General features: G+C 35.3%; 1 protein-coding gene and 1 long non-coding RNA gene across 2 annotated transcripts in view; both read left to right on the top strand.

Moving 5' to 3' along the window:
- Positions 1-2,122, top strand: part of LOC110019140 (probable folate-biopterin transporter 2) — a 3,329-nt gene extending 1,207 nt beyond the window's left edge. Inside the window, exons 3-5 of the mRNA XM_020716718.1 lie at positions 778-803; positions 1,183-1,353; positions 1,492-2,122. Of these exons, the coding sequence (XP_020572377.1) occupies positions 778-803; positions 1,183-1,353; positions 1,492-2,082 (788 nt within the window). The 3' untranslated portion in view covers positions 2,083-2,122. The remainder of the gene's footprint in view (positions 1-777; positions 804-1,182; positions 1,354-1,491) is intronic.
- Positions 2,123-3,489: 1,367 nt separating this feature from the next.
- Positions 3,490-5,691, top strand: LOC110019134. The gene is made up of 3 exons (XR_002293429.1): positions 3,490-4,264; positions 4,785-4,954; positions 5,453-5,691. It is a non-coding gene; the product is annotated as an uncharacterized LOC110019134 (long non-coding RNA).
- Positions 5,692-15,751: the final 10,060 nt, after the last annotated feature.

Raw genomic sequence — 15,751 nt, 5'->3', positions numbered from 1 at the left:
AATATATTACACATATTATTTATATAATAATATATTATATATATTTATATCTAAGTTTAAAATGTAACTGCTCGTGTGGTAATGTGGTTATGCTTCTTCTTTTGCCTGCATTTGGTTCAGGTTTGAATCCAACACTTTACATCTATTTTTTCAGTTTAATGTTAACGAGTCAATTTCGAGCCGAACACGAACGAATAATTAAATCAAGCCGAACACGAACAATTTCGAACGAGCCGAACACGAGCTCAGCTTGAGGCTCAAGCTCGACTCGTTTACAGCCCTAACTGGAACTTGTGATTTAAGAATAACAGAATGTCAACATAAATTATTTTCGATATTATATTAATTATGCCAAATAATTTCTGTAGATAGACTAAATTCCTTGGAAGCATAAGACGATCGAGACAGCCCGATTTATAATAAAAACATTTGAGCAACCAAAGTATATAATAACATTTTATTTACATACATACCATACCGCTCAATTCGTATAAATTTACTCATCTAACAGGTAAATTTTACTTATTACATTTATACCACCCTAATCTTTCATATCACATAAAAAATACCACTATTTTAAATTAAAAAAAAAATGAAAAATATATTTTCATGCATATACGGTATGCCCGTAAAAATTGAAGTATAGATTTTAATGCTAAGTAATATTGAAAATAAAGAGTTGCGAGCAAATTTCGAGCAGGAACGGATCCAAATAGCTCGATTAGAGCTAGTTAGTTTCAATTTTGAGCCAGAAAAGCCAATTCCAAGCTAAAACAGATCTAAATAACTCACCGAGCCAACTCGTTTCAATTTCGAACAGCATCGAGCTCGATTCAGTTTTGAGCCGACTTGACCCAAAATCGAATATAACAAGCCAAAGCGGCTTTCGAGCCGCACTAAACATATTCAAGCCGACCCCAACTCGACTCTAAATCGGATCGTTAACGAGAGACGCGATCTTTAACATTACATTAAAAAATCACAATTACAAGTTTTTCAAAAATGAAACACCTCTTTTTCTTTATGATACCACAGAGCTATGAATCTAAATATCAAATTTTAGGTGCTAGATTTGAAATTACATAAGAATTGTATGGTATGGATGTAAATTTCCCTCTTTTGATCTCCTACACTTGTACTATGCCAATTACTCCAACAATAATTTCGAATTTACATGTTTAGATCCACCAGAAGCTGATGCAAGCCAATCAAACAATGTGGAAGACATTGATGTGCGCTGAGGTGTGGAAGCCATGCATCTTTACCTTCGCTTCTCTGGCTCTCAGTTTGAACATCCAAGAGGGAATGTTCTACTGGTACACAGATAGCAACACTGGTCCATCCTTCTCCCAGGTTAGAAATAAGGAAGATCTGCCAACATGCCACTCAATTCCTATGTATTTACATATCTAACACCAAAACTTCAACTTTTACATACATACCACCTTACCTATGTTCGAAGTTAAAATGATGGTGTTTTTTATGTCGCAGAAAAACATCAGTTTCAATTATTCCATTGGGTCTGTGGGATCTTTGCTCGGTGTCCTACTCTACCAAAACTCACTCAAGGACTATTCCTACCGTTGCCTTCTATTTTGGACTCAGCTCCTCACAAGCATCCTTGGATTTCTAGACCTCGTGCTGGTTCTTCGCCTGAACCTCAAGCTCGGCATCCAGGATTACATATTCATGGTGATTAATGAGGCCATTTCGCAGCTGGTCGGTCGTGTGAAGTGGATGCCAATCCTTGTGCTGAGTTCCCAGCTCTGTCCTAAAGGGATAGAAGGCACCTTCTTTGCATTGTTGATGTCCATTGATCATGTGGCTTTGCTTGTTTCCTCCTGGGGTGGTGGCCTAATGCTTCAGCTCCTTAAAGTTACTAGAACAGAGTTTGGCAATCTTTGGATGTCTATTTTGATTCGAAATTTGTTGAGATTGTTGCCTCTTCTGGTATTAAATTTGGTGCCTAAGAATGATCAGAATCCTATGGTTAAGTCTGGTTGTTTTGCTAATAATGAAGTTGTAGGAGTCATGTCATCAGAAGCAAGTGGGATGGATCAGGAGGCTCTTATCCTTCATTGAAGAGACTAAATTATGATGGAGGGGGTGGTTAATTGTTATGCATCATTGGAGTACTAGCCCTCTAATTTTTTTAGTTTTTGTTAAATTTTTTTTCTCTCTTTTTAGTAGATCTTAGAGGGAATTATCAGTTTTGGAATGTAATGAATGGTATCTTTCATGTAATGTATTTTGCTCTCCATGAGATGGTTTGGTCTCTGTAATTTATAATCGTCTTGTTTGTTCTAAAATATAACTTTTTGTCTAGAAAAATCCTTCAAAAAATAAAATTCATGTGATACGCATGTGTCATTCGGGTAAATGTAGCAAATTAAATTAAAGGAAGATTCATAATACAATATTAGGTATTAAAGTGGCATAAAATACATACATCTATTTCTTACAAAAAAACCGTAGGGTGCTCTATATCATCTATTGTTTTAATGCCCTATATCATCTTCTACAAAACGTTGCCCATTGCCCAAGTAAATAAACTCTTCATATCAAGAATTTACACCAAAAGCATAAATTAGTAACATTATAATGCATAAGAAATCAATGGAAGCCTTCAAGGCTTAATTATAGAGAACAAAAACCCAGCCTAGATGAAAAATCGAGGAAAGAAAGAGTTCTTAGAAAAGAGATTATGAAAGCTTCGACAGATGCAAGGCTTGAGATACAGAGAGAAAGGAAGAGGAAAATATTGTGGCTAGAAGAAGGTGAAGAGGATATTGGACATTGTGGGGCTGCCTAACAATTGATTTATGTCGGATTTATGTAGGATGTAAGCTGAATCCTGCCATACAGTCATTTTGTGCAAAATAAATCCCTTGATTTCGTAAATCTAGATTCTAATGATTTCAACTGTCAATCTCATAAATCCTAAATCTTATGAATTGATGAATTTAACTTCACAGAGCTTGGGATTTAAGTTCGCAGGCTTCTAATTGGCTCCACCCTGCCATACTAAATCCCCGTTGAAATTGCCAAACAATTCTATCAGATTTACGGAATTTAACAAAATACGTTGCCACACAGATTTCCGACTTGAACCCATCCAGGATTTAGTAAATCCGGTTCAAGGATTTAGTAAATCCGGATTTACGAGAAGTACTAAATCATGCTTCAAATGAGAAATAGCATTGGAGACAGAATGAAAGCAAAAGTTCATTTCTTCAATCATCAATGCACATTTTTAGGCACATTCCTAAGCCTGCAATATCTAATTGTATTAAGTGAGATCTGTCCTGATAGCATCGAACAAATTGAAGCATGTCCTAATCTATGTTGCTCTCCTGGCGAGGGTTTTCAAGAAAATCATGAAGATCATATAGAATCACATAAGGTGTTGAATCACACGAGTATAACAAATTTCCAGAGCGAGCAGACAAACATATGTAGACCATTCCTACACGTCGAAGGCTAAACCTAATCGCATGAAAAATGCAGTAACTGATAAAAAAGAGTTGGATGGAACCAGGTTGGCGCTCTTCTTGCAATCTTGTTAAGGCAGCTAAATCCCGAATAGGGGACTTGGAGTGAAACAATATAAGAGAGAGGAGCGAGTGCGAGAGAATGAACGACAAATGAGGGCAAGGCATTCGGGTAGGAGCCAAGGTGGTGATTGATGCCTTCAACTAGGTCATGTAACGTTGAAGCAAGAGCAAGGAAGAACTCCCTATTCATTGGCTTTGACAAATTCAATGAGGCCAATGAGAAAGAAACTGGGGGAGGGTAAAAGGGAAAGTTGTACTGATACCTTCCTCTCTCTCCTGTTTTTACACCATCATCATCTTCTTCATGCCTCTTTCAACAAATGCATAAATTTCATTTTGTTGATTTGGTGCCTGTGGTGCCTTGTGAATATGAATTACGGAGAGGGGCTTATATAGAAATGGATTAAGATAACACCCGAACATGTGAAACCCTAGCCTACATTTAGGGTGTGTTTGGGGGAGGGCAGGTTCTCTTTTTCTTCAGGGTTGGGGGTGGCGGTGCCGCCGTCACTTCTCGCGGTTTGGTGCGAACGCCGAAAGCCACCTATATGTCACGGCCCAGCTTCGTCGACACGGCTTTTACCCCCGTGCCCCTTTTACATGCCCTAACTGCGACCCTCCTCTTCTCCGACCGGTGACGGTTCCTGGTCATCTTACTCCTGTTCTCCTTGTCCTTGTCTTTCTCTTCTCACTATCTCCCCACAACAGCGGTAAGAAATTTTGGCCCTTTTCCCTTTACATCTGTTGCTGTGTAAGTATGATTTGCTGGTGGTTTTTTTGGGGTACTGCTGAGTTTGTCTTTCTTGTTGTGAATAACAAATTGGATGGTTGAATCTTGTTGTGTAGCATTTTGCAAGATGCAATTGCACAAATTGTAATGCATTTTGTTGTTCGCCATATGATACTTGCACGTATCATGAATGTATTCTAATGTATTATTTGCATGTTTTTCAATGCTTGCACAAATTTTATGCCAATAAGGGTGAATTAAAATCGCCATAAATTTGTGCAAGATATGAAATCATCCACAACATTAATGTTTGCACAAGTGATGTCTCATCGAGTTCACAAATGTTTCTTCTTAATACTTCAAATTGTTTTTTGTCTGATTGCAAGTATATTGCAGATCCGATGGTGTGGAAAAAATGAGTTAGAATCTTTAAGATGCTTTCAAATGTCATTGTTTTATATTTTTACATTTAAAATTTAATGTGGATCTGATGTTTGCAGTGCGGGAGAGCTGGGAAACAATTTGGGCTGGTGAGGTTTTTGACCGATGCAGGAGCTGAAGCAAAGGAGAAAATTGGGTCTCACTTGGTCACTGGAGAGTGAGCTGTAGATGGTGTTATGTAGAAAGAAAGGAGAAATCTTGGGAGGGAAGAGCTATGGACGAGAGTGAGGTTGAGGCTCTGTTTGGGGCTCACAGTTTAGTAGATGGAGTTATTATGTCTTCTAGATATTTTACCTTTTAATAGAATGATTAGTAATTTTTTTACAGCTATCACACTGTAGTAGATGGAGGTATACAAATTGCTTCTTTCCAAAAGAAATTCTATAAAGTGGCAACAAAATTATGGGCCAAATAAAACTATGGACTATGGTAGTTTTCTACAATATAAAATCATGAAAAGAACTGCCTTGAGCGGACCCTTCCTAGTAGAAATGCTTAAAAGTTCTATTCTAATATGTTTGGTTTTGATTAACTACTATGGCATGAAGAAAAGATGAAGGGTTACAGATGTTTCCTGCCTTTTTCATCGGCTTTAATTGTATTTACATAAACTTGACAGTTGACTAAACAATATTTGGATGTTGTTTTTTCATCTCATTGCATTTATCATATCGGCATTAGATTATTATTAACAATATTTGTCATTTGTTTTTTTCTTCTGTTGCAGTCAGAAAAATATGAGCTCAAGGAATTCAGGGACAGAACGATGATTACTCTGCCACCGTGGCCTCCAAACTTCCCTATTGATGTCACGTCGGTCGCACAACTACGGGACAAAGTTCTATAGCTGCCCACGGAGCATCGCACAACAGTGTGACTTTTTCCGTTGGGCAGACAGTTCGAAGGATTGCCCTGACGACGTTGATCGGGAATGGAAAACATCACTCAAGGAAAGTCTAGCACAGGAGCTACACTGTCTGAATGTTAAAAATAATATAATCGTCTTATTAATTGTCATTTTAATAGTTTTAGACTTTTTTTTGCACTCTTGATACTCACTGTGAAGTGAGGTGCGTATCTGTAATTTTGTACTATTTTCAAGTGAAATTTTGTCTTAAAAGTTTTACATTTGAAATGAATTTGGTCGTATATTGAAATGCAATCTAAGAATTATTATTATAATGTTATCTTGCAATCTATCTTTCAAGTTAATTGAAAATTATTACTGGCTTGGGAATTGCAGTATTGTTGTTCTACACGTTTGAATTATGTTTCTTCCAGTTCTCCTTGTTTCATTATACACACACAATCCATCCCACTACAATATTTAGATATTACAATCTCCATTTGGTAGCTTGAAACTGTTGAGAATATGTTGAAAGCAGTGATTTTTTACTTCTTAAGTTTGTAGCTGTTGAGAATATGTTGCAAGCAGTGAATTCTGGAAACAATGAATTTTGTTATTTCAATCTCCATTTTGCTTTATAGATTGCATTTGGTAGCTTGAAACTGTTGAGAATATGTTGGAAGCAGTGAATTCTGCCTTCTTCAGTTTGTAACAGTGGTTTCTGGATGTGATGCTAAATATTTGAGTGTTATGTATGTAAATATGAAAGTTTAGGTTTTAAATCAGTAAATGTATAAGAATTGTGTGTATGTAAATGCAATTTTATTTTCTTATTTAAAATAAAGTAATCATCATTCTCATGAAGACGAACGGGTTAGTGTACACTATGTTAAGCATTTTGTATGGACATATTCTTCCAATGAAAGAAGCTTAAACCCTTCTTTCATAGTAGTTGCTGCAGCAATTTAAGTTTCTCTGGGTGGGCTCTCAGCGTTAATGCAAATTGAAGCTGATTTTACTTCATTGTGATTGTCTCATCTATACAGTTGTTAAGGGAGAGTAGTTTGAAGGATGTGTCCATATTTCAAGATTTATCTTATGGATCATTGGGTTGCTAGCAGATAAAAACTTGTTTAAGAGAATGCTAATTTCGTTCTCACTTATTTTGATTATGAAAATATAATTATCTTCTTTGAGGGTTTTAAGTGTTCGTAGACTTTCAAAGTAATAACTGATTTCCAACAACTTTCAAGCTAATAATGAATTCAAATGAATTCATCATTATTTTTAACATGTTCTTAAACTTCAAAATAAATTCATCATTATTTTGAATTTCTGCTTTAGAATTATCAAATAAATGGGTATCACAATTTTGTTACAAAGAAATTTACTGAACAGGGGCAGAACGATCAGTTTTCCAGAAATAGCTGCCCCATAGCTGTTTTCACGGCTGAACAGGGGCAGAACAATCAGTTTTCCAGAAATAACTGTCCCATAGCTGTTTTCACGCAGCTGTAACAAATAGACAGCCAGTTTCTCTACAACAACTTTCTCGAAGCTGTCTGCAACAGCTTCCTGAGGCAACGCAGTTGCAGCTGTGCCAAACAGAGCCTTGCTAAATTCTTTCATATATCGGTGCTATCTAATTATCAGACCTATGTTAATATACATATAATTGGAGCATTAGATGCATACCACCCACTTTCTATGTATTTACATGTCTAACACTTAAACTTTACTTTTGTATTTCTACCACCCAAATCCTTTGTATCTTTTAAAAAGTGAAATTCTACATTAAAAATGTGTCAGCACTGATCCTGAGAAGATCTAACGGTTCATATCCTACAAAAAGTACGACAAAAGAGGATGCACTAATGAAGAGCAAGAGGTTATCTAGCAAAGTGTTGTCCTACGAGCCTCAATTTCTCTATTCTTAAAATGACTTCCTTGATCACTAATGATCACTAGACATTCCAAATCTACTGAAGATATTATTTTTTTAAGAATTTAACGACACTTTGAGCATCACAATTTAAAATAGCTACTTCCTCAATGCATTTTGAGATATAGTCCACAGCTATCAAAATATCAACATTTCTAAAATATGGTACAAATGGTCCCATAAAATTCAAAACCCCATGCATCAAAGATTTCAATCTCCAAAGTAAAATTGAGAGTCATTTTATCACGTTTAGAAATCTTGTCTACTCTCTGACACTCATTACCAACTTTTATATATGTATTCACATCCCTAAAACGAGTACGCCAACTAAAATTCAGATTGCAAAATCTTAAATGTAGTTTTATAAACACCAAAATGTCTCCCAAATTCTGAATCATTACATTTCTTAATAATTTCTTGAGTTTCTTCTAAAGTTACACATTTTCCAATTGCTTAATCCTTACACCATTTATACAAATATGAGTCATCGCAGAAGTAAGATCTAGCATCATGATTAAACTTTTTTCGTTTGTGGTATGTTAATCCATAGAACATAATATCACCAACAATGAAATTTACTATGTCAGCATATTACAGAATGCGTCACTTAGTAATACTTACAGTTGCTCGTTAGAAAAAATTCTCATTAATTTCATCTTCATGAATGTATGAATTTTCTTGATCCGGTCTTGATAAATGGTCAGTGATTTGATTATTCGAGCCCTTCATATCCACTAAATTTATATCAAACTCCCACAACAAAAGGACTCATCTAATCAATCATGGTTTAGCGTCCTTTTTTTATTATCCGAGCCCTTCATATCCACTACATTTATACCAAACTCCTGCAACAAAAGGACTCATCTAATCAATCATGGTTTAGCGTCCTTTTTTGTCATAAGATATCTAATAACAGAAAAATCGGTATGAATAATACATTTGATTCCAATTAAATAAGATCTAAATTTATCAAAAACATATATTATAGCCAATAATTTCTTCTCAGTTGTAGTATAAATGATTTGAGCTTCATTAAGAGTCCTGCTAGCATAATATATAGCTTTGAACATTATATCATATATTTTCCCTAAAACTGCCCCAATAACAAAGTCACTAACATCGCACATCAACTCAAATAGTCTCCCTCTTCTCAGTTGTAGTATAAATGATTTGAGCTTCATTAAGAGTCCTGCTAGCATAATATATAGCTTTGAACATTATATCATATATTTTCCCTAAAACTGCCCCAATGTCACTAACATCGCACATCAACTCAAATAGTCTCCCTCAATCAGGTGAGACTATAATAGGAGCAGTGACTAATTTCTATTTCAATATATTGAAGCATTTATGTAATCTTGATCAGGGAACCCTTTTCTAAGAGACTGTATAAATGTTTGACAAATTTAGAAAAATCTTTTATATATCGTCTATAAAATCTAGAATGTCCAAGAAAACTTAGAACTCCCCTCACGTTAGTGGGTGGTGACAGTTTTTTCAATAACTTGAACTTTCACCAGGTCCGCTTCTTTGCCTCTTTCAAATATTTTATGTCTTAAAATAATACCTCATGTGGTCATGAATTGGCATTTCTCCCAATTGAACACAAGGTTAGTCTCTTCACAGTGTTTTAACACTTTAGCTAGATGATCTAAATAGGAATCAAATGAAGTTCCAAACACTGAGAAATCATCCATGTAGTCTTTTCTTGATCCTCAGCAGCTATGATTATTTGATGATATCCAAAATATCCATCTAGAAAGCAAAAGTATCGGTGGTCAGCTAGCCTATTTAACATATGATCCAGAAAGGATAAATGAAAGTGATCTTTCCTAGTGGCTGAATTCAATTTCCTGTAGTTAATACAAATTTGCCACCTTGTGACATATCTAGTAGGAATTAGTTCATTATGTGCATTCATAGATACTGATACTCCCCCCTTCTTAGGAACACATTGAATATGACTAACATAAACACTATTTAATATAGGTTAGATAATACCTGCATCTAGCCACTTTAATATTTCTTTTTTGATAGCTTCTTTCATAATTAGATTTAATATCCTTTGAGGATCTGCCCGAAGTTTATGATTATCTTTCATCAGGATCCTATGCACACAAAAAGACGGACTAATTCCCTTAATATCTGTTAAGGTCCATCCGAAAATTTTCTCATAATTCCTCAAAATTTCTATTAATTTTTTTTCTTATGAATGATTTAAATCTGAGGATAAAATAATCGATAATGTTGATGATTTCCCCAAATAAGCATACTTGAGATATGTGGGAACACCTTCATCTCAAGTTCAGGTGGTTCCTCAACAGAAGGAATAAGAGGTTTACTATGTGCTGTTGTATCTAAAATTTAAAACCTCTCTATAAATTTCAAATCTTCAGTAATTAATAGGTCTGATTCATCCTGAAAGTATGTGTCTTTCTTGTTATCTACTCTAGCTCTACTAATTTTACTACGTAATTTTCCCAAAAATGGCTACTACACAAATAACCAATTAAGTCCATCCAAAAATAAACATCTTCATTTCCTTTAGAGGTACACTTCATAGATTTTTAGACATTAAATGTAATTTCCTAATCATTTACTCTTATTGTTAATTCACCTTTTGCACATCTATCATAGCTTATTTGGTATGTAGGAAATGATCAGGAAGTTACATTATGGATTACAAGCTAAGAAATGATCATAGCTTGACTGGTAGGTAGGAAATGATAAAAAATAAGCATCTTCATTTCCTCAGGTTTTTTCTGTTTTTGCAGTATCCTTTTCAACCTCAATCTCTTTCCGAACTACATCCTCCAATTCTATTCCATTCCTTAATTGGATAGCTTTAACATGTTCACTATTCTTATCCTTAGAGTTTATCTTTGTGTTGCTAGGAAGAGTTCCTTGGGGCTAATTACTAAGTGAGTTAGCAATTTATCCCTTCTCTATATTCCTTATTGTTGCACCTTAACTTTGTAGTTGATTCCCCATTTGTAATACAACCTCCTCCAAAGACAACTTCTTCTCCTTAAATTGTGGATTAGAGTTAAATCATTGAGGATAAAAAGGTATGTAATTGGTACTATCCTGGTTACTCCAGTTTCTTAAGGGATTTTCTTAGTTATTTCCCAATTTTTGGTTTCCCCCACCATAATTTTTATTCCAATTAAGGTTAGGATAGTTCTTCCAAACTGGGTTATAGAAGTTAGAATAAGGGTTATTAGGTCTATTGTTAATTGCATTTAAGGTCTCAAACGATGAATTACTAGTTAAGGTTATAATGTATGATTGAATTTTCTTAATCACTGAAGGTACTTGATTCATTCTAAATTGATCTAACTTCCTTGATATTACTGCTACCTGAGAAGTTAGAATTGTCAGCACATTTGTATCATGCACACTAGCTACCTTCTAAGGTTTACTCTTTCAAAAGACTATTAGAAGTTGTTAGTAGTCATTTTTTCAATCAAAGAGTAAGCCTCATCAAATGGCTTTTGACATGAGTGAACCACTAGCAACACATGAATAATAGACAAAAGTGATCCTACTAAACCGTTGTAGTTTTTCAATCAAAGAGTAAGCCTCATCAAATAGCTTTTGACATGAGTGAACCACTAGCAACACATCAATAATAGACAAAAGTGATCCTACTAAACCGTTGTAAAAAGTATGGATAATTAGTAAATCAGACAGAGCATGATGTGGACACTTCCTGAGAAGTTCCTTAAATCATTCTCATGCCTCATAAATTGACTCACCTTCTAACTGCAAAATGAAGTAATATCATTCCTAAGTTTAGCTGTTTTTGAAGATGGGAAATACTTCACTAGGAATTAATGGGCTAAGTCACTCCAAGTTCTGATCAATCAAGGTGTTAATGAGTTCAACAAAAAATTAGCTTTATCTCTCAAAGAAAAGAGAAAAAGTATAAGCCTAACAATGTTGTTTGACACACCATACACCATTATAATGAAATGTATCACAAAGTTTCAGAAATTTTGCTAAGTGTAAATTTGGATCCTCAGACAAAGTTTCAGAAAATTTGCTAAGTGTAAATTTGGATCCTCAGACAAAGTTCACCCAAATTGGTTGTTTTGCACCATTTGGATAACAACATGCTTAAGTTCAAAAGTGTTAGCTTCTACAACATGATTTTGAATACTTAAGTGAATTTCAACTACTGTAGGATTATCATTGTCCCTTAATGGTCTCTACGTGTTATGATGTTTATTAATTGATATTTGGTTATCTAAATTGTTTTGTTGAATGTTCGTCATTTCTCCTACAAGTTCTTGAAGTCTTTTTTATTTTCTAACTTTCCTAATAATTTTCTCTAGTTCTGAATCATACAGTACTCCCGAAGGTCCCGCACTATGCATCCACCAACTAATAATCCCACTAATTAGTTTTACACAAACACACTAAAAATATTCAAAATAACATTTTTTTTTCTTTTTCAAACAAACAAACAAATATAATCAAAAATATAATTTTACAAATTGAAATTTTCCAAGTCTAAGTCCTAATGGATTCAACTAAAATTCTCTTAACTTAACTACACCGCTGCTTTCCCCGCAATGATGCCAAAAAATTGATGCAAAAAATTGGGGTGTGCTCACTCATAGTTTTGTGTGGTACTATGAGTTATTGAACTTAATTTGTGCAGCAATGTAGCACTACACCTTTGTTTCCCAACAACGAACCCAAAACATTAATGTGTGTGTTGTACCACCAAGTTTGCTTCCATGTCAGGTGTTCTTGCACCCCTCTGTATCACTTAAGTGTACGTGGTCGTTTCAAGTAATATCAATTTTTTGATCCCGGATTGTTGATCCCACATGGAAAAAGGTGTTACTGTCTTAAGAAAAGTTCTAGCCTACTAAACTAGTTCTCAGATTGGAAGTCTTGATAGTTTTAAGGTTATACTAAAGATTTAATCTAATTAACAATTCTACTAATTATATGAAAGTTTGAAGGAAATCAAGTGATAAGGTTACCTTCCCCTTTGCATTGGTATGAGGTGTCTAAATAGTGAATGCAATAAATTGAAAGTGTTGTAAGTGACCAATATTAGCCATTATCTTATTTACCCTCTTTCAAGTGCATAAAGAAGTTTGGTTCAACTGGTTTTAATTCCTTAAATCCCAGTTTGAACCCAATAAAGAGTGTTTATCTATCAATTTGCATCTCCCTAAGGTTATTTTTACTTCATACCATATAGTTCAAAGTGATTCTTCCTAGTTGTTCATGCTATAGCTCTCCAAAGTCTTTATGGGTTCACAATAAATTTTAACAAACCATTTGGCCAAAATAATAAGTAAACAAAGCACAGAAGGAAAATCATCAGTTTAATAGTAAAAACCAAGGGGAAAGGTAAAATGGAACTACCCACAAAGCATAGAGAAATTGCCACAACACATCTTTAAAACAAAATAATCCACTAGAATTGTGTATAAAGTAACTTACAACATAAAGAAGTCTACAAAACTTAGTAAGTCTACAAAATACCCACAAAGCATAGAGAAATTGCCACAACACATCTTTAAAACAAAATAATCCACTAGAATTGTGTATAAAGTAACTTACAACATAAAGAAAGTCTACAAAACTTAGTTTTTTTTCTTTAACAAACACTAATAATTTCTCACAATAAGATCTCCTAAGTCCTTGATGCCTTGGTGAGGAACCTCTCTACAATATCCCTCCAAATCCTCACCAAACTCTGAAATAAAAAGCAAATTAAACTAGAATTAAACACTAGACTTCCCCTAGGATTTCCTTTAGGGTTCAGAGGTTTTTCCCCTCCCTTAGGCTGCCTAGAATTGCTCTAAACATCACGAAAGGCTGAATATATTCACAACATAACCGTCGAAGCAACTGCTGAAAGCCCGCAAAACAGTTGCTGGCGCCAAGCTCTCTGTCTGGTTTGACTAAAATTGGCGCCTAGGCACAAAGTGGATGGCACTAAGGCCCTACCCTAAGGACCTTGGCGCCATCCAGTTGGTGTCTGGTTTGGCTAAAACGTGCCAACCACTCGTGGGAATCACATCAACCGTCAATTTTCAGATCTGGGTCAACAAAAGGCAGCAGATGGTCAGGTATTACTTCAAGGGGGGAGGTCCAACTGGAGCCTCCGGAGCAGGATGTAGCCCACCCCTCGGGACTTTCACGACTTCATTTACAACATCAGAATGTGTCATTAGAGTGAACAAAAAAAAAAAAAACCAAATAGGGAAGAAAAATTACCAATCAATCTATGTATTTATAGCGTATGTAGACTCTCCTCAACAGGCGGAGGAACATCACCTTGAACTTCCTCTCTAATCTAAGTCTGAGGTACGACACCTTCCGACAGCAGAGTGTGTGCGACCACCTCTGCAAGTTGCCATTCCAGAGGTGACAGTTGGGTCAGTAACTATCGGAGTGGATTAGACGCCAAGTCAGATGCATTTGATGCGTATTCCCATCTGTCTACCCACCTATAATTGCAGCATAGAGTCAGAGGACTCTATAATCTCCTATACCCTCTACTTTTTTAACATCGCCTACTTCATCGAACTCCCTTTTGGCCAACTCTTTGGTACTAGTTGTTTGTTTCTCATCTTCCAGACCCTACTTAGTCGACCCACCCTCTTCAACAGTTTTCTCTTTTGGAATTGATCAACAACTCTCCGGTTTTCTCTTTTTCTCACTCCCTAGAGGGTAAATCTTAGAAGTAGGAAGCCTGATGACACCCATCAGAGCCTCCTCGTTCACAGGTTTCTTAGCACCCGCACCCGACATTCTAGTCCTCTGCTATAAACGACTGAAGGGCAAGGTAATTCCAGAAATGAGAAAGGGAAGCATTGATCACACTCTATTTATAGGAAAAATGACATAGAAATCCAAGGAGTACAATTATTAGCAGTACTTATTACTCATTTCATTTAATTCTTTAATTCTCATGACAATTGTTACTTTCAAAGAAGTAAATGAATTAGAAAACAAAATATGTACATCAGAAATGTGACTGGATGAATCGCAAGGAAATTTAATGATTTAAGCAAAGAAAGTAGCAAGAGAATGAGCTATTTAGCATCATTTCAGTCGATCGAATCATAGGCCGACCAAACAAAAGTTCGTTCTAACTCAAGAAGGCCGTACACCTAGACCGACAACAACTCAACCGATGCAAAGACATTCACAAGATCAATAATAACTTAGCGGTACTCTCACCTAACATTTTATGAAGATTTATCCAGGGAAGGAAGACTGCTTATTAGATTACAGTGATATACTCTCTGCCTGATGGAATAACCCTTTTTAAGGAAAATGAATTTACACGATGAAATCCCCCAGAAAAATTGACCGAAGACCTGTTAGTTAGCCAAATGAATTTTGGTCGACCAAACGAATATCATACGACCAAGTCAAGCAGTTGTAAACATGAAACGGTGCTAGTAGCAATCACAAATACGGAACGTTGTCATTAAGTGAGAGGTAATCATGTAATTTACTAGACATCCCATATGATCTATAAATAAGGAGGTCTACTATTGAGTTTATTCCTAGAGAATTAACATTACTTTTGACCTAACACTTTCTTCTTTTTCTCCAAATTTCTCTCATTCCTCTTATCTGACCAACGTCTTATTACTTGGGCGTGACCCGAATAACATTTTGTGATTCAACACTATAGATATGTATGTATGTATGTGATAACGACCTAGAAGATCATACTTGGATATCACAAGATGTATTGTGCAGGAATCACTATGTCCACATTCAAATGGAGAAAAAGGGTTCCTAAATGAAAAGTTGCAATTTTAATTTTTATTGGTTATTGATCCGACAATCTTGAGAATTTTCTTCAGTATAATCATATTGCCCTAATCATACTGGAGTATTTTCTGACTTGTAATTGAAAAATAAACGAGTAAAACCAATACAAATTTGTTGTACATAAAGAGATATTCTACATAATTCACCGAGAAGAACTATCGAAATAAATAAATAAATAAATACACACACACATATGCGCCGTGTACTTAGATCAGTTGGTCAGACATCTGTTTGTGAGTTTTAAGTCCCCTCTAGTGAGGCGTTTGATTCCCCCCGGTGGAATGTGCGGTACTCGAACTATTAGGCGCATTGGGAATGACCGAGGCTCGTATAATAACATATATATATATATATATATGTGAGTGTCTCTCTCTCTCTATATGTATGTATCTAAGTGTAAGTATCTATGTATGTAT

Source organism: Phalaenopsis equestris, unplaced genomic scaffold (assembly GCF_001263595.1).
Source record: "Phalaenopsis equestris unplaced genomic scaffold, ASM126359v1 Scaffold000050, whole genome shotgun sequence".
Taxonomy (NCBI): domain Eukaryota; kingdom Viridiplantae; phylum Streptophyta; class Magnoliopsida; order Asparagales; family Orchidaceae; genus Phalaenopsis; species Phalaenopsis equestris.
Note: the sequence above shows the minus strand (reverse complement) of the source record. Positions and strands in the feature narration are given on the sequence as shown.